This window comes from Astatotilapia calliptera, chromosome 18 (genome assembly GCF_964374335.1).
Source record: "Astatotilapia calliptera chromosome 18, fAstCal68.1, whole genome shotgun sequence".
Classification (NCBI taxonomy): Eukaryota; Metazoa; Chordata; class Actinopteri; order Cichliformes; family Cichlidae; genus Astatotilapia; species Astatotilapia calliptera.
Genome location: NC_137439.1, coordinates 13,881,750 through 13,900,290, shown reverse-complemented (window position 1 = coordinate 13,900,290; position 18,541 = coordinate 13,881,750). Strand labels below are relative to the sequence as shown.

Sequence of the window (18,541 nt, the reverse complement as noted above, 5' to 3'; positions counted from 1 at the left end):
AATCGGATTTGATCAAAAAATCGGAATTGAGCATTAAGACCTGCAGTGTGAACGTAGCCTCTGAAGTATCTTTTTGCATTCATTTATTATCTTTCTTGGTTCACTTTCCTCTTCCTCTCCTCTCATTGCTTTAGTTAATTGTTTCCGGTTGATGAAAGGCTCCCATTGGCCTGGGTAACCGAGGAGAGCATCAGCCTCCACAGATTGGAGGTGATTTGCTTCCACAGTGATCTCTTCTTCACTGGCTTTTGGTTTCATTCCCCGTGCCAAAGCATGAAACAAGCAGCTCTTTCCCTTACTTTCTATGCTCATTGTCTGGTTATTCATGTGCACATCATAATGACCATCAGGATACTGGACACTCTTTGGTCTGTAGACTAATGTCACAGTTTTCTTAGCAGGTCTAGTGTGTGGGCTCAGCTCTTGCATTTTCGTAAGTCTTCCATTGCTGTCCTCTGTTAGGATGACAACTTTAGTGCCAGTGGCTTCTGACAGAACTCTGATATCAAGGATGGTGCCTGCAGTCGTGGAGTTCTTGATCTTTTCAGCATATGATTGTGAGTGTTGACCTGCATGTCCTACAAGTTTGTGATTAGAATTTAGCTTTCTTGGCATGCATGCAATGTGTCTGGTGTTCTGTCCAGCTTTGAGGTTTTCCTCTGTTTTGCGACTCTTTAAGCCCTTTCTTATGTAACGACCAATTGCACCATTTGCCTGGCCTTTAACAATAGAAACTATGTGACTGGAGACCATGTAGACACTTTGGATACCTCCCAGAAGTGCTGTTGTCTTTCTGTGGCTATGTAATTTAGCTTTACCAGTCACTGTGGAGAGGAATGGATTCAGCATGTTCTTCCAGCTGAGGTCTTCATAGAATGGCTGTATTGCTGTACTGACCTCTTTGAAAATGGCCAACAGTTTATTCTTCCTGCTCTCGTCCTTCAGGAGATCGTGACGTTGCTTTTTATCATCAAGTTGTGAGAGAATAATGAGATCTCCTAATGTAGATAAAGGCTCTTTTTCTATTTTTAATTTCACTTTATCTTCAGTGTCATTTAGTGTTTGAGTCAGTATTTTCCCTTCAGTCTTTCCTGGTGCATAGCTGATTTTTTCTTTTAACATTTCTTTACTTGTGTGTTTTACTACATTCTTCAAATTAGTCTTTAAGACTACACTGAAGCCATCTTTAGCCTGTCTTGAAAGGAACATTGACATTGATTTATGCTGTTTACCAAATTTAAATGAGGTTTTAAAACATTTGAATCCATTTGATATCAGCTTTCCAATTCCTGACGCAATAAGAGAGACACCAATGAAAATGGCTTTTTCTATAGCCCATGAATTCCAGCTGAATTCTCCTGTCACCATGGCCTCAATGCCAGTGATGCAGTCTGATATTCCCTCTGTAATGAGTCCCAATCCAACTTGAGCAAATGTTCCAAATGTAAATACAGTGAGCAGTGCTTCTCCAACAATCTGTAAAACTCCAAGAAAGAACACCAGCAGACCTTCCCATGAGAAACGATTCTTCTCTACCACAGAAAGTACATATTTCAGACCTCGATGGTAGGCGTTCATGGCTTCAACTTGGAGATCTTTATCCTCGTCTGACACCAGTTTAAAAATCTGGATTGTTTTGGACATTGCATCTCTCGCTTTCTCTTTTATTTCATCCAAATTTTGGATAGCCTCAGTAATGTTTTTGTCAAAGTAACTATACATTATGCACTTGGTTGTTAACTGTTTTTCCAGGCCGTTTGGGTTACTGTTTGTTGAGTCTGCAGAGGACATTTTTACAAATTGAAGACAGCCTGTTAGTTCCTCAATGAGAGTGGTATTATAAATATCTTGAAGATTTTCACAGTATTCTGAAAACAGGTTCATCTCAGCAACATCATTCATCATGTGATTTATCTTTTCTGCTGCAAGTTTCTCCAGAGAGGACGCTGTGCTGAAAGATGGCTGTAGTTGTTCAGTGGAGATGATTACCTGACCAGATCCAGGTTTACCTTTGCATGCAGTTTGACCAAAACCTGGAGTTCCACTCTTGTGTTCTCAGAGAGTAAGGAGAGGATAACAAATAATCCTCCATTATTGTTCACCTCTGTGGAAACCTTTATGTCTGTGCCACGTCCAGCAAGGTTTGTTGCAACAATGACATCACCGGGAAACAGCTCCTTGTGTATTTTGCTCAAACTGTCTCTGTCACTGCGGCAGTAGAGAATAATTTCAACTGGGATGCTGCCTGGAGTCCTAGCGAGCTGTATATCTGTGTGGTTTTTTATGTAATCGGTTTTGATCAGCTTTGTTACATAAGTTATTAGGTTGATTCACTCAGTTTTTGTTCAATATTTTTCATCTGGCGTATTTCATAAAAAAGAATGTCCGTGCCTTTTGTTTCTTCATCTTTATACCACTGCACCATCTGCCTCACTGTGGACCACCAACCACCAGGTTTAGATACAGGGCTTGAGTCAGGAGGAAACTCTCAAAACTCCACATTATGATTGGCTGATGGATCCCAAAATGGACTGCATATGATTGGAGATGCATTGTAGGGAAACTCCTTCATATATATCCAGAGACAGAGCACAGAGCTCTGTGATGAACACCTGAGTGTGCTGCAGAGTGCTGATGGATGTCATTAAACAGACGCTTTTCCAGGACTGAAAGGATCTCACTAAGCTGATTAGCTGTGAGCTGACTCAGACTGAGATTTGAAACTGGGAGACTGCATTTCACCGAGAGGATTTCAAGAAACTCAGCACTGTCACTGCCTGATTCGTAGTTGGCTTCACATTTATCCAGATGCCCTATTAAGCCATCTCACTGTGACTCAAATTAATCTGAGATCTGGGCACTCAGTTTTTTCAAGCTGCTCTTTAGCTTGTTGGTGAAATTCTTGTAGTCTTTGATTCAGTTTTTCTTTCTGTCTTTCCTCTTTCTTCTGCTCAACTCATCGTTAACAACTGGTTTGTTGTATTCCCTTCCACTGAACACATGTATGTATCGTTCATGAATAGTACTTTGGTATAATTTATGAAAATGATATTCATGGAGACAGGACTTTATTCACAGCATCTCAGTTTGTCACCCATGTGACTTTCATTTGAAACTTTGTTCCCTGTTTTGATCTGAACAGTGACGTGGTACTTTCTGAAAGATAAAATAAATAAATAACCAAATTAGAAATACTTTTTGATATAACAGCCAACTCATAAGCACTTTATGAGACTTCATTCATTAGAAAAAAGAAAAAAAAATCAGAAAACAAACGTAATTTAATTTTGAAGGTTCTCCTCTTTATATCACTGTCTCACTTACTTTGGTGCAACAGCATCACAGCCAGTACTTTTGATCTCTTCCTAGAAGGTCTGTTTAGCCAACATGCCTTCTTGCTCTACAATTTCATCATGAACCTCAATCTTGCACAGAGGATGAACATCATCTGTGTGCACTGCCTGACTGTCAAGGATAATCCTGATGATGAAATCTAGATCCCCAGCTAGAATTCAGAGACCAAACAGGAATCTTCAAAGGTCAGTGCATTCAGGCCTGAAGTTCGCACATAGATCAGAAATTAAAGTCTTATAATATGCAGTTAGGCTAATCATTTTAAATCTCTACACAAAATGATAACCATGTAAAAGTCTTTTGGGATGAAAATCTCAAACTGCTTGCCAGTTCACTGCTGAACTTTCTTGACAGGCATTGATTTCTCAGTTCAAATGGTTTGGAGTTATAAGTCCTCTAAGCAGTGACCAAGCCTAACATCAACAGAAAACCCTAAAGGGTAGTTTCACATGTACTAATGAACAGATAGATTCAAAGGAACATATTATGTGAACAGAGAAGAAGTAGTCCAACCATTAATGGGAGCCATTAGTAATATCCCATTGGTGCTGATATGCTAAAGCCATTCCAAGAAAAAGGCCTCTACACTTCCTACTGGTTTCTGAGCGCTGTAACCATCAATAATTTTGTTTTCTCAATTTCAAGGCATTTTTATTGACATGGTATAAACTGATTAAACGTTTGCCAAAGTGACTCACCTGGTTCCAAAACTTTTAATGCCAAGAAGCACCAACTTCAGTGTACTGGAATGTGAAAATTGCCTTGGCCTTGTTATATTCCATTTCTTCAAACTAGAGCATACTACTGGACTTTCGTGAGGATCTGTTGAAATGACAAAGGTGGTGCAATTTTGAATTTGGCAAAATGTGTGCGAAATCAAACATATTTTTTCTATGTTCGCATAGAAAAACAGCAACATGGAAGAAGGAACACAAGAAGCTGGAGAAGTACCAAGGGCTCAGAGAAGAGCTCGAGAAGATATGGAGGGTAAAGGCAGCAGTGGTCCCAGTGGTAATCGAAGCATTCGGTGCAGTGACCTCCAAGCTAGACGAGTGTGTCCAGCAGATCCCAGGAACAACATCTGACATCACTGTATCTATCCAATAAAAGCTAAAAAGCCTTTATTGGATAGATACAGTGTAGATTGACAGGAAAACGGGGAAAGAGTGAAGTGGGAAGACATGCAACAATTCCACAGATCAGACTCGACCTGGGCCTACTGCTCTCGAGCCATACGGCATATGGTCGCCTGCTCACCCACTAAGCTTAACTGGTGACCAGGGGAATTTTTTGTATACCAAGAGTATGTGAAGGTGTGAATGCAGTAACCAGTTGATGTACACCACAGCAGTAGTGATCCTTGACATACTTAGAAGTTAAACAGTTACAAGAAGCAGTATCGAACTAGCGAACCCTAACCTTAACCCAGATAGCCTGCGAGTTTAAACAATTCTCACTACATACCAAGTGGTCTAAACATTCCCAAAAATATGGCATTATCTCAATTATGTTTCCTGAAGACCTAAACTTAAGTAATCAATATAAATTGTCTAGTATAGCACAAAACTTTGTGTTAGTAAGTAAAACAGTTACATGTTTACATGTTTCCTTCATCTGGAGATTTAGATGGATGCAATTTAACACAGAATGACTGTACTCCTTGTATGTTGAATAAAGTAAGACAGGGTGTCTGTGTTATTTTCTTTATTCAAAAATGCTCCCCTGGAAAGTCTGTGGAGAGTCCATCCGTTATTCGAACCTTGGATGTAGGAGGAACAATGCGGTTTTTGTCCCGGACCAGCTCTTTATCTTCTCGAGGACATTTGAGGGAGCATAGGAGTTTACCCATTTTTTTTCTTGACTGGGAGATAGCATTTGACCGTGTCCCTCGAAGTTCTCTCTGGGAAGTTCTTTAGGAGTATAGGGTGTCTGGCCTGTTACAAGCCAGGAGATAGCTGTGGAGAGGGAGGTCTGAGCTTCTCTGCTTAGGTGAAACAGGAAGAGCAATTCATTCTTATTACATTACATTATGTGGAGCGATCTGCCTTTAGAGATGAGACAGGTTTCTGTTCTTAAATCACTCCTGAAAACCCATATCTTCACCCTGGCCTTTGACTCCTTGTGAGATGTTGGTTTTTTGTTCTAGTTTTATTTCAGATGTTTTAGTTTAATTTATGCTATTTTATCTTTTTTTTTAAAAATATAGGGCTGTTTTAATTCTGATGTATTATGTGTTTTATTTTTTACTGTTTTGTTTTATTCTATTGTTCTTAACTTATTTAAGCTACAGCACGTTTGGCCTGTGCCTTGTATTTTAAAATGCTTTATAAATAAAGATGGATTGGATTGGATTACCTTCCTCTGGAAGTTTAATTGGCAAAAACTGTCTGTGCAACAATGTCCATATGAAGTGAAACTAAACTTAGCCAAGAGATTATATCTCCATACCAGGAATGTTTTACCTGTTTTACTAGATCTCAGGATGTAGATTGTTTTGTTAGGATGCTACTGTTTGCACAGACTGATTGCACTGATTGTCACATGTTGTATTAGACAATACAGTAGAACACAGTGTTATCCGGGTTATTTTCATTGGTCAAATTCTTGAAGACCTAACCTTGACTGCACAAAATAATAGGAATGGCCTGTTTTCACTGAGATGAAACATGACCTTTTCCTGTTGCTTTTTATGATACAATAGTAGTGACAAAATCACTCAGTGTTAAAAATCTGGTACCATTAAATAAATGAAAATGATTTAATATGGACAACAAAGTTTACCTGCCCAGTCAGTCTTTTTTATTTTGGTTGGTTATCTTTTGAATTTTAAAGTATGTTTACTTCATAATAGTGTACACTTGCAATTCTTACTCTTTACTTGTATCTTGATTTATCTTGATGTTTTTTCATTACTCAGAATGTAAAGTTAATGTAGAAGCACTCAAATAAAGGGCAGATAGTCTAAGATTATTAAGTTGTGTGGATTAAAACTCAAACTGAAATTCAACGAGTGGCTTCATGCATTGTTAGGTCAAAATTCACAGATTTGCATACATTTTCCTTCATTTTCTTCATCTCACAGAAATCAAAGAGCTGGTAATATACATAAAATTCACTTTTCAAGTAGAGTCCATTCTTCTTTACTGATTACAATTTACCAATCAATATTAAAATATACTTTCATTTATAATTCAAATCATACAATAATTTGCATCAGATTGCAAAAAAAATTACATATGATCTATGTCCATTGTTACACAGCTACTGATCTGCACATATTTGTTAAACAGAAAAATCCATAAAATCACCTTTGAGTAATATCAGAATCAGAAAGACATCATTTATCCCCAAGTGGCAATTAAGTTAACTGTAGTCCTGAAGAAAGTGGACGGAAGATGCATCCTTGTTTCTAATAATAATCTTATTATTATGAAGAATAATCTTCTTTCAACATTTTTAAGTTCTAAGTTCAATGAAAACCGAAACGTTTTTAAGCTGCCGTGACTGTGTGATACTCATGATTAGGTAAAGGTAGCTTTCTAAATTACTTTTAATTAATCAGAAGTTAAACATGAATTTAATGATTCTTCACAGACTAAAAAAAGTATACGAACATTTACAGTTTATACACTGACATAAAAAGACACTAGTTCTTTTTATATTTTTGTGAAAAAAGTGAAACACCTCAGCTCCTCAAAGTCCTCTGAATGCTCCTTTGTGTTTTCGCGATATTGTGTAAATATAATACCAACAGCTGTTCCCCAAACAGCTGTTTGCTCAGCAAAATAAACACACACAACAAGGCAAATATTGTACTGGGGGCCCCTTTATCTTTAAGTTTAGTGAGAATTAAGAGTTGATTAATTAAATTTGTAATGAAAATAGAGTCAAACTTTTTTTTTCCCAGTTTCTAGTCTAGTCTAATTAAGGTAATTAAATATTTTTTTTATTAAATAAAAAATGTCAAACTTGTTGCATTACCTTCATGTGGAGTTTTAGATGGAGAAAGCAGTCTGCACTACAGCATCCATATGAAGTGAAACTACATTGTAACTCAGAGATTAAATCTGTTACCTGCCAGGAATGTTTGAACTGAGTGTCAAACACAAAGCTGTGGCTTTTTGTTTTGTCTACATGTTTCATTTTGCATATGCATATTCTTCTTTCAGATCTAACCTTAAAAGACTGGTCTTGTTTAAGGAGTCTGAAGTAGAGAAAGTTGGAAGCATGAACTGTTTCCAAACACTGCCAGCTCTGTGAGGACTCCTCAGCTCTAAATATAACCAGTTATTCTGTTCTTGCTCAAAAGGTGGGATTTTTATTTCAAATTCATACATCTCCAGATAATTTAATTTTAGTGGCAGAATGAGACTAAAAACCTCTTATTAAGATTTAGGATTATTACATTATATCATGTAACATAAGAGACATTTAGCCTTTTTTTCTTTTTATTCCTGCCATGTCTGATGACTTTTGCAATCAGAATTATGATCTGAATGCACTGTTGTGCCCAACATATTCTGCTTTTCCTCCTCTTGTTGATGTGTTTCTTTTATCTCTTTTATTTATGCATTTCTATTTATGTTATTTCAGTTGTTACATTAAATATAATATTATATATTATAGTATGACAATGTCTAAAGCTGAAAGTACTTCATAATAAGGGTGGAAAGCCACAACAACGCCCCCAGAGGCAGACAGAACTAGATCCAGGAGATCCAGGCCATCCACAGCCCCCAAGAGTACAAGAGTACACATCTCAGCGATATCTGTGCATCCATCGCAGCAGGAGAAGGACGGAGGGGCGCCCATGGCCAAAGAGCTAGAGTCCCAGAGAAGAAGACACAACGAGCAGCCGACCACATTAGAGGACTGGTCACCCTGGCACAAGCTGAGAATGAGGCTCTAGGCACAGAAGAAGTTTAAACCACCCCTGACCATCGCTTCCAAGGGTGCAGTTTAGCGTCTTTTCCCCCCCTAATAATTGACATATTCTTGGGGAAACACCTGCTAATAATACAGCAAATTAAAGTAATTTCATGGATTTGAGATGTGGTCAAAATCATATTTATTTCTCTATCACTGAAATGTTTTCTTAACCTAATCAAAATAATTTATGTATTGATGAGGAGCCCTTTCAGATGAGAAATTATGTCTTTTGGCCAGTAAATATGGATTATGTTTAAGGTAAGCATTTGGTGCAGCTAAACCAGAGGCAGCAATTACCTGCCGTATTTTTGTTGAGCCCAGCGCTCAGCGTAGTTCTGTAAGTGATTTACTTTTTCATTTCTAAAATTTCTCCGCCATCTAATGGAGAAGGTCGGGATTGCATTCAGGTCAAAACCACTGCTGTATTCACTGTGTTTCCTGTAAGTATGAGACTTGGAATCGAATTTATAATAATAAACTTCGCATTTACTCATTTCTGGCATAAGAAGTATTCACTAAATTAATAGCCTGATAAAACAGTTTTGGTAACCTGTAAGTTTTACAACAGTATAATTTGAATTTCTATTATCTCATTTAAGGAAATGGTAGGAGAGGAGGAAATGTTTTTATGGCTGTTGTTTAACTAAAAATGTTTAAAAATTACATTTCAGATTTTCATCAAAAACAGTTTTTATTTTAGTTGTTACTTTGTAGCCTGAAAGGATGCTTAGAAATAACTAAAATGCTGTTTTCTCAAAATAAATGTATTTATATTTTATTACTGGAAATCTTTACTTCACAGCTTAAAAATGAATTGAAAAATAAGTCAGTAAACAAAACAGTATAGCACAAAGTCATTAAAGTGCACTGATATCAGTCTGTCCGGTCAGCTAGCATAAACCATTGTGAATCCCTTTCATCTGCTTTGGTGTAAATGAAAGTAGCAACAGGGGCACTGGAGAGGCACCTGTTTTATATAAGAGAAACTCGGTGTCTCTATGATCTTTCCACTCCGTTACATGTACAGGGAAATGGCCCCCTCTGCCTTGGTCATGGATACTTCTTTGGCTAGCCTGGTCACGCCCCACAGCTTACGTATAAAACAGCTGTTAAGACGTGAAACTGGTGGTGGTTTGATCGGAGGACGGCAGAGGTTTCAGGATGATGGAATAGGTTGTAATAATGCAGACCTTCTCTGGATGAGTCATGTGCTCTTCTTTCACCGTCAGATTTATCCAGACCACGTGGATTTATGCACACACAACCCACAGCAGTTATTAATAGGATCAGTTTTCCTGATATCAAAAACATGTTGATTTTCCTAAATTGTAATGGCATTTTTGAAGAGAAACACGTGTAAAACCTGCACACACTGTTTTATTAGTCACTCAGACTATCATTGATCATTATTGAAAGAAATTGTCATGGTCCTGCGACCATGACTCAGTGACTTTATGTTTATGTTCTTTATTGTTATTACTTTCATTATTATTCATGGCTGTTTTGGGATGGTTTGTGTTTGGGATTTTAGACACTGGGTTCTGGGTTTGTGCTCCCTCTGTTGGTCCCTGGTGTTAGTGTTCCCCTGTCTCGTCAGGTTAATCAGGTCCAGCTGTTTCCCCCACCTGTGTGTGATTTCCCAGTGTCTCTTTGTGTATTTATAGTGTGTGATTTCCTCTGCTCCTCGTCGCGTCGTCTGTGTTCATACCCTGTGAAATCCCCTGCGTGCTCTCCCTGCTGTTCTCCCTTCATGTTCAGGTTTGCCACTCCTTTGTGTAGTTTCACCCAGTTTAGTTCATCCTTAGTTCTGTTTTGCCATCTCCACTTTATGTTTGATATTGTCAATAAATCGCCTTCACATCTGAGTAAGTGCTGCATTTGAGTCCTCCTTTCCACTCTTCACACGGCCGCTGCCCCGGACCGTGACAGAAATATGTGTTTAAAAAATGTCCATTGTTAGTATAACACTCTTCTCACATTGGCACATTGCTGGGAGTGCATCATTTCAAAATTTACCACTGGCCAAATCTGGCCCTTACACTTCACAGTAGTGACACCATAAAGTAGTGCTGTCAGTGCATTTTTTGTCAGTTCGGCCTGCCATGGCATTATACAGAATTTTGTTAGAAGAGAGAAGTGAAAACGGCTTCACTGAACTTCAGCAACAGTTTATTTTTTTTACACAAAACAGTGTGAATGCAAAGGAATGCAGTGAAATGCACATATGTTGTTGTTGTTTTCTTAACTGGCTCAATGAAAAACTGAAAAATAGATATTATGTAAAAGCATTTACAAATTAAATCAATATGTAAATTTAAGACAGATTGTTTAATGGATAGTCATGCAGGTCCTCGTTGACAGCAGTACTTTGTTCTGTGAAAACAACTTTCTGGCTAATAGTTGTGTTCCGGCCAGTGTCTCTCTCCCTGTTCTTCCTGCACACATTTTCACAGTGCAAAAGATTCAACAGATGCTTTCGCAACTTCTGTGAGATCATATACAGCAGAGGGTTCATGCAGCAATGAGAATAGGCAAGCATTTCACAAATACGAGACGTGATAGCCAACCGTTCCTGTGTTTTACAACCTTTGGGTGTATAGAGAGAATTGATTAAAAACATAATATGGTATGGCCCCCAGCAAATGAAAAATGCTGCAACAATACACAACAGCACAGCTACAGTCCTGTGCTTCTTTCTGTTTAAAGCTTGTAAAACCTTCTTGAGGATGGCAGAATAGCAGAAAATAACAATGGCAAATGGGAGGAAGAATAGCAGCGACACTTGGAGGTGTTGCCCGAGGTTGTCTTCAGATGTCTCACAATAGGTATAATTCTCCCAGTTTCCCACCTTTGTGATCACAGCTTCCCTCAGGGATGCAGAGATGCTGATGACCCAGGCAGCTACACAAGCACCAATTGCGTACTTCTTTCTATCTAGTTTGTTCAGCTGGTTGTGCAGCACCACAGTAATGAAACGATCCACTGTCATCGCAGTCAGCAGAATGACACTGCTGTACAGACCAACAAAGAATGCAGCAGTTATGAATTTGCAGGAAAGGTCTCCAAAGACCCAGTGGTGTAGATAATCAACAGCCCAGAATGGAAGTGTGATGGTGAAGATCAAATCAGAGCAGACCAGGTTCAGGATGAAAATATTTGTGATACTTTTCAGGTTCTCGTAGATGAAAAGGACACATAAGAGGAGACCGTTGCCTATGACACTGATGATGAAGATCAATATGAACAAAGTGCCAGTAAAGGTTGGAAAGTTAACCTCACATAGATAATGTTCTTCTTCAGTTGTGTAGTTGCTTTCCATTGTCAAGTTTCTATAAAACACAAACACAAAACTAGATTTTTAAAATGTAATTAAACACATTAACTAAGCAATTTTCTTTATGGGAATTTCTTTTTTTATATTTTAGTTTTTGTATGATCTGTAAAACACAGAGAGTAATAAAGCACCAAATTAGGAGAAGAGGCACAGCAAATACTGATCAACTTACCCCAAGCATCAGCCATCAATTTCCTGTGCTGGAAAGGTTTTGATGTTCTTAAGTAAACTTATAGTTCCTCTTTTTAAGTTAGTCAGAGCACTGCCTTAAAGGAAAGCACACTTTTTTTTTTTAACATTGTTTGTCATACTTTTTACTGACAAATAACTGTCTACAAGCATCCTGCATCAGTCGTACCAGACATCAGAAAATAATATAACCTATAAAATCTGACAAGAGCTGTGTTGAAACTTTAAAGGTTATCATTTTGAAAGCTCCAGTTTGTATTTTGCTTTTTGTTTCATTTTTTTAAATGTTGTTGTGTTGTACTATTTGTAAGGCAAACCATGCGTAGCCAGTATTAAACTTCAGTGCACAAACATTTCATATTTTAAGATCTTTAAATATTTCTCCAGGATATCAGGATATCTTATTTATGTGTTATGCCTTCAACATTAGTCAAGAAAAATATAATGTAAATTTAAGTAAAAGGAATGAAAGTCAGACAGTGTTGACCTGACTCTCAAAATGGACCATTTCAAATGAAATGTGTTTAAGCACAATTGTATGACACCTTGTTCTGATGTTAATCTATTAGACCTACGAATAACACATAAAGCAAGTCATTGGGGGTTATTGAGTCAGCAAAAACAAATGCATTTGAATCCAAAGGAAGTCTGCACAGTCAAACTTGAGATAAGCAAATGTTGACCTTTATTGTAGCTTAATGGCGCTTAAGAATAACAAAGTCAAAAAAACACTTGAGGGGCAACACGAAGAAAGTTCAACAAAGCCAGCCTTTCTTTTAGTTAGCTGCCTTAACAAAACCTAAAAGAGAGATGAACAGATACCCGTCAGAGATAACAGGTATGGATGCATATCAGCCTTTTCTGTTAGACTTTCTACTTGTGATTCTGTGCAAATGTAACAGGGTCATAAATCACATCTTGTTATAATTACACAAAACGTGTTATTAATACCTGACTGTTAGGACCTCCAAGCCTGTAGTTATGTTCATTATCAGTTAGGGCCCCTCCTCATTGTTCTTCTTCTTTGGTGCAACCCTATAAATACAGTGTACCTAGGGTTGCCAACTCCCTGAAAAATAAATAAGGGACACCTCGTGGCCAGGGCCGAGCGACCCAGTTGTCTTCACCCTTCCCAGTGTGGTGAATTTTCTAGCTCTTTTTTTGTGTGTGAAATTATTTTTTTAACCATTTGACTTGAAGTTGATTTAAGTAGATGCATATTCTATTCTTTGTGATATGAACACATGTGAAACAAATGATCATTTAGCCATTTATTTTTAGCTCAAAATGACAACATTAACACAATAAAACAGGTCTCTTTCTTAAACAGAAGCCTGTCATGCTTAACTTTTGAGAATATAAGTAAATCTTTCTTTAAAAGAACTCTGTCCTGCTTAACTTAAAATAATAGAAAACAATAGAAAGAAAAATATTCTTGTAACAGTGCACATTTAGTGCATTTAGTACAATTGGCTTCAGTTGAGGTATTATTTCAGCTTTTCTAATGCTAATCAGCTGCTTCTGTTTGTAAACCTGCTTGTTCCCATGATTACGCATCATAACTCATCATCATTATTCATCTATGTATTACTTTTATGTATTGATTACAACAAATAGATGACTATCTATCCTTGCAGTTGTTTATTACACAAAATAAGTTATATTATCACACTTCTGGCCACATAGCGCTGATATTCACTGCACATGCCCATATTAACTTTTTCCAGCCAGGTGTTTTCCTTTTCCCATTCTTCCCTTTCTCTGAGGGGAACACACATTGCTGCTCTAACGCTGGGCTCACACTGTGCGGTTTTAGGCCCATTTTGAGCCGATTTTTGAGTGATCGGACCGATTTTGGCCTTCATCGTGCGTCGTGTAGTATACGTGGGGTGACGAGAAGCGATTAACACCTCACGACCAGCTCCCGATTATCAATCGCTCGTGAGGGTGTCGCCACAGGCGCTCACACTGCTCGCGCGCAAACACGTAAACGTCGGTGAAAAAGACGGAGCAGCACGGCTGTGCAGCGTGTGATCTGGACACAAGTGATGGAGGCACAACTTGTAGAACTTTGGAAAGCTCATCCGAGCCTTTTCGATGTGGCATCACAAAAATTATCATGACCACAACAACCGTGAAAATAGTTGGATTTACACTGCTGCTCAATCACAGCTGCCTGATCAGTGTTTTTCATTAGCAATTTAGCAAAGTTGATGTGGTGGTGTGTCTGTGTGAGTGAAAGACAGAGAGAGCGAGCGACAGATTTTCTGTTATAACCTTCATTTTATGGAGACACAGTGTGAGCACTCAGGTCAGGCATCAGAGCATCGGGCGGAATAGTGTGAGACCCTGCACGTGACCTACCAACTTCTAACCCCTGCGAGTCAATCGTGCAGTTTGAGCAGGAGCTGAATATCGCGACTGAAAAAATCGCACAGTGTTTGCCCAGCTTTAGGTGTACTGTCATCCGAGACTTGCACCGCAGTGTCGGCGTTTGTTTCCCTGTTGGCCATGCTTCTTGTTGTGGTCATCTGTTGTCTTCCGGTATTTTCTCTGTAAGCGACCTTTCCTCGACCAATGAGATGAGCAGTAATCTGAATTGTCATACTCGAATTGTCATAAGTGTGCTGTCAGCTCATTGGTCACAAAGCAGGAGAGGGGCTGGGAATTATGTTTTCAAACAAAGTGTTAATTCCATTAACATTTATAGACTACTTTTGATTCTCACTGTATTATGGGACAAAGTGCGTCCCTTATTAGCTCAATACGGGACGTGTACTTTTGTTTCTAAATACGGGACGATTCCGTATTTTAAGGGACGGTTGGCAACCCTAAATGTACCCCTTTTGCCTCTCCCCTTTTCTATAATTCCCCTGTGGGAGAGGTGGGTGTCATTTCTTTCCAAAACTGTAAAACACACATATAATTTAGCCATCTGGGTGGCTATAATTTAGCCACCCAGATGTTTCTGATTGCAATTTTAGTTCAATTATTGTCATCATTATGCCTGTTTTTTGTTAGATGCTATAAATGTGTAGTATGTGTGTGCCACATATGTGTTCTAGGAAACGTGAATGCTAGCATGAATAGATAATTCTTGCTAGCTTGGAAGTTGTGGTGGGTTGAGCTAACCCTCTTCCCCGCTGTTTGTATTTGGTTATAGGAGCTGGAGTGGGCAAGCTATTTATTTGGAGGTCTTTCTTTCTTTTACCTTTTATTGTCAGGTATGTCGGATTTCGTGTTGTTGTTTTTTTAATCTTATGTCAAATATGTTTCGTGTAAATTCATACTTTATGTTTAATGTAAAAAATAAATGCCAGCCCTTTTCTACAATTCCCCTGTGGGAGAGGAGCTGGAGTGGGCAAGCTATTTATTTGGAGGTCTTTCTTTCTTTTACCTTTTATCGTCAGGATCACACACAACCCAGAAACACACCGGTTACACTCACTCACAAAAAGGGGCACTTTGTGGATCATGTGACTCTTCTTCTGCACAAAATTATCCTCATGAGCGCTACCTATTCCAAACTGGAGACATCATCATCATCATTAAAAAAAAATATGACAGCATAATGCAACTTGGCTGCAAATAAGACTAAAATAAACAATTCAAGCTAATACTTTCAACACTATTTGTGCTATCTGTGCTGCTTTCTATTTGTCAGACAATCTGTGCTCTGAAACTCTGAATACATTTAAGCATTAAAGTTTAAATCTATAAAGGAAACATCAAAATCACTTTCGTTTGTGGGCAATACATTAATATTATATAGCAGCAGATTAGAAACATAAGAACATTTACACATTTTCTGCTTCATTAAATCAGTATCAGTATATAATATTTAATGTTACAGCTGGGCTTCATTCAGAGAGTATAGGTATGCTTTATTCCTAAGTTAGAGAAGCTATATACAACAACAACAAAAAAATCTGTAATCACGTGGCACCTACAGCCATTTTTAAATCAATACTTAGAAACTTATAAAATAAACTATTCCCAACTAGGTTATGTATCCAGCACAGGTTACCACATTTTAGGGGGGTGTTCATACCCTTTACTCAAAGTTCAGTGCTGAGCTGAGTTGTTGCGGTGTTGTTTTTCCTCATTTAAAAAAAGAGTAGCAGATTTTTTTCCATTTCTGGTCTAGCACAGTTTAGCAAAGAAAACCATGTAAATAAGTAAAATATTACAATATTCCTACATTACCAACCTCTAGAAGTTTAGACAGAGAAAACATTCAGTGCCACAATGTCGATATGAAGTGAAGCTAAATTCTCCCTAGACATTATGCCTACCAGGACTGTTTCATCTGATACCCTGTCTCTGAACTTATCATGCAGGGTCATTTTCTTTATTTAAACAGAACCAACCTTGATGACAAAAAATAATAGCAATGGCCTGTTTTTCCTAAAATGAAACCATTACGAACACAAACAACAAACATTGTAGCTTTACTGTATGTTGAATTAGTGGCTATGTGGCGTGAGGTAAGCAATGCATTTTGAGGAAGCCAGCACATTTCTCGGTGATGAATTTAAATACCACAGTAATGCTGCCTCTACTGGAACACCGTCAGACATGCATTTCCATGTTTTACAATGTCATCGGGTGAGACTATTACACTCTAAATTTAATCTGTGTGCTTTTGAAATGTTACGCTGTGTTCTATGAAAGTCAGTTCTTTTTGTCTGTTCTAAATAAAGAAGTTTTCTTTTCAGTTGCTATGCAGTTTAGTAAGAATTTTCTCTCTCTTTTTTTTTTGTTGCATATTTAAGTGTTTTTCCCATGACATTTATGAATATATAAAAGAAATGAAGAAAATAATGAACTGTTAAGCTTAATGTTCCTTTCAAAATTAATTTAATGTTGAACTAAAATAACTCCTAACTACCATGTGTTGAGAAATGAAGGTTGAAAACTGGAGAATGTAAAGAGTGCAATTTTTTTAGTTGACTACCCTCACAACCACTATAGATCCAGGGAGGGAACAAGATAAGACTTAGCTGATTATAGGAAGATAGTCAAGACAGGCCAAAAATCAACTGTAGGCTTTCTTGTTGCCTGTCCTGTTCGGCACTGTAGCAATCAGAATTATTTTCTGAAGACCAACAAAAAAGCCCAATGGATTTATTTTTCCAAGTGGATTGTTATGGCTTTGTCATACTGGTCCACTTGATTTATCTTTATTATTGTTATTTATTTATTTATTTAAACTTTAGAGTTACTACAAATGGAACAGACATGACTGGGGGATAGGAAAGGGAAAGACATAGACAAGAGAAGTTCAAGAAAACAAGAAGGAAAGAAAAACAGAGGTGAGAGGGACGGTGAGAAAAGACACTAAAAATCTGCTGGATCATCTACTGGAACAGGGGGAAGGAAAACAAGCAAAAACAGAACAACAGAGTAGGGAGACCACAGCAACAACCTAGATAAGTATAAGTAACAGTAAATAATCAATATTGAATGTTACTGAGCAGCACGTAAGTCTGTGAGCACCGTGTATACACCTATGTGCACGCAGACACAAACATGCATTCCCACCCTCATGCACACATATACAAATAGTCAGCATTCGCCCAATGTGGAGACAAACAGAAATGAACACTGTAGACACACTCACACTCCCCAAACATACTCTATACCCCCAGGTCCAGGTACCATCACCCCCAGAGGGGCAATCCACCCCCAGACCCAGGAGATGTTGCCCTTGGCCCTGTGGTGAAGACAAGCAGACCGCCCCTGGTCCTACAGCAGCAGGGAGGCCCAGCATCCCAGACCCTGACCAGGCCGCTGACTCCTCCTCCTGCTACTTGTTCAACAGTCCTGGGTCTTCTGTGTTGTATTTTTCATTTCATTCAATGTTTCCACTTTGGACAGTCCCAAGTTTGGACTGCAAGCATGCAGGCCAGTTCAGTAGGACTCATTGTGTGCTGTAATAGATGCAATACACATTTTAACATAGTCATTGTGAGCATGTTACTCTAAAACTAAAACATGATAACCTGCATTTATGGATGGTGCGATGAACTGTGTTCATAGACCGTTGCAAAATATTGAAAAAAGTATTGTCTCACACATCAAAATCATTGTTTTCAGGTATTCAAATCAATTCCACATTTCCACAAGTTCAAATCACTTCCACGGATGTGGAAAATCAAACATTCAATATATTTTATATCTTCTTTAGGTTTCTGAAAAGATATGGACTTATGAGATTTGTATGTCATTACATTCTGATTTTATCTAAATATTCAACCTGTAATATCACAGAAATTTAGGCATTTTGTTTGTTCTAATATGTGGCATATTATTAGTGAAATAAGCGGTAATGAATCAGCATACTCAAATAAATGCATAACTCATACTAGTCCCACGAGTGGGTTGCTTTGTCCTTTTCTCAGTTGCACAATCGTGCGCCATCCAACGGGAAAGGTTGGAGCTGCGTGGATGACCTGGTGCATTCACTTGTTCCCCGTAATCGTGAAACTTCAATGCAGATTAAGATAAGATAGATCTGTAATGTCACTGTTACCAGAAACACAGTTTGGCATCTCTCCATTTGTAGGTGCAGGTTTTTGCATTCAACATTCTTTGGATAGAAGAGTGAGATAGACAGAGGATACTCAGGTTGTTATTAATGTGAATGTAGGTGCAGGTGAAAAAAGAGCAAACTCTCATAACGTCTTCTAACAGTTAGAAATTTGAGTGTATGATTGAGTTAAGATACATCCT

The 18,541-nt window shown here is 38.1% G+C and overlaps 2 protein-coding genes across 2 annotated transcripts; both read right to left on the bottom strand.

The window, feature by feature from the left end:
• Positions 1–33: 33 nt before the first annotated feature.
• Positions 34–7,475, bottom strand: LOC145421977 (uncharacterized). Its single transcript, XM_080293032.1, has 3 exons — positions 7,336–7,475; positions 4,053–4,176; positions 34–3,156 (listed from the first exon to the last, which is right to left on the bottom strand). Exon 3 carries the CDS (start codon positions 1,903–1,905, stop codon positions 34–36), a length of 1,872 nt encoding a protein of 623 aa, XP_080149158.1. The 5' UTR covers positions 1,906–3,156; positions 4,053–4,176; positions 7,336–7,475.
• A 3,010-nt stretch (positions 7,476–10,485) lies between these two features.
• On the bottom strand, positions 10,486–11,602 carry LOC113010783 (chemokine XC receptor 1-like). Its single transcript, XM_080293081.1, has one exon. The coding sequence runs from the start codon at positions 11,600–11,602 to the stop codon at positions 10,598–10,600; it is 1,005 nt and encodes a 334-aa protein (XP_080149207.1). The 3' UTR covers positions 10,486–10,597.
• Positions 11,603–18,541: the final 6,939 nt, after the last annotated feature.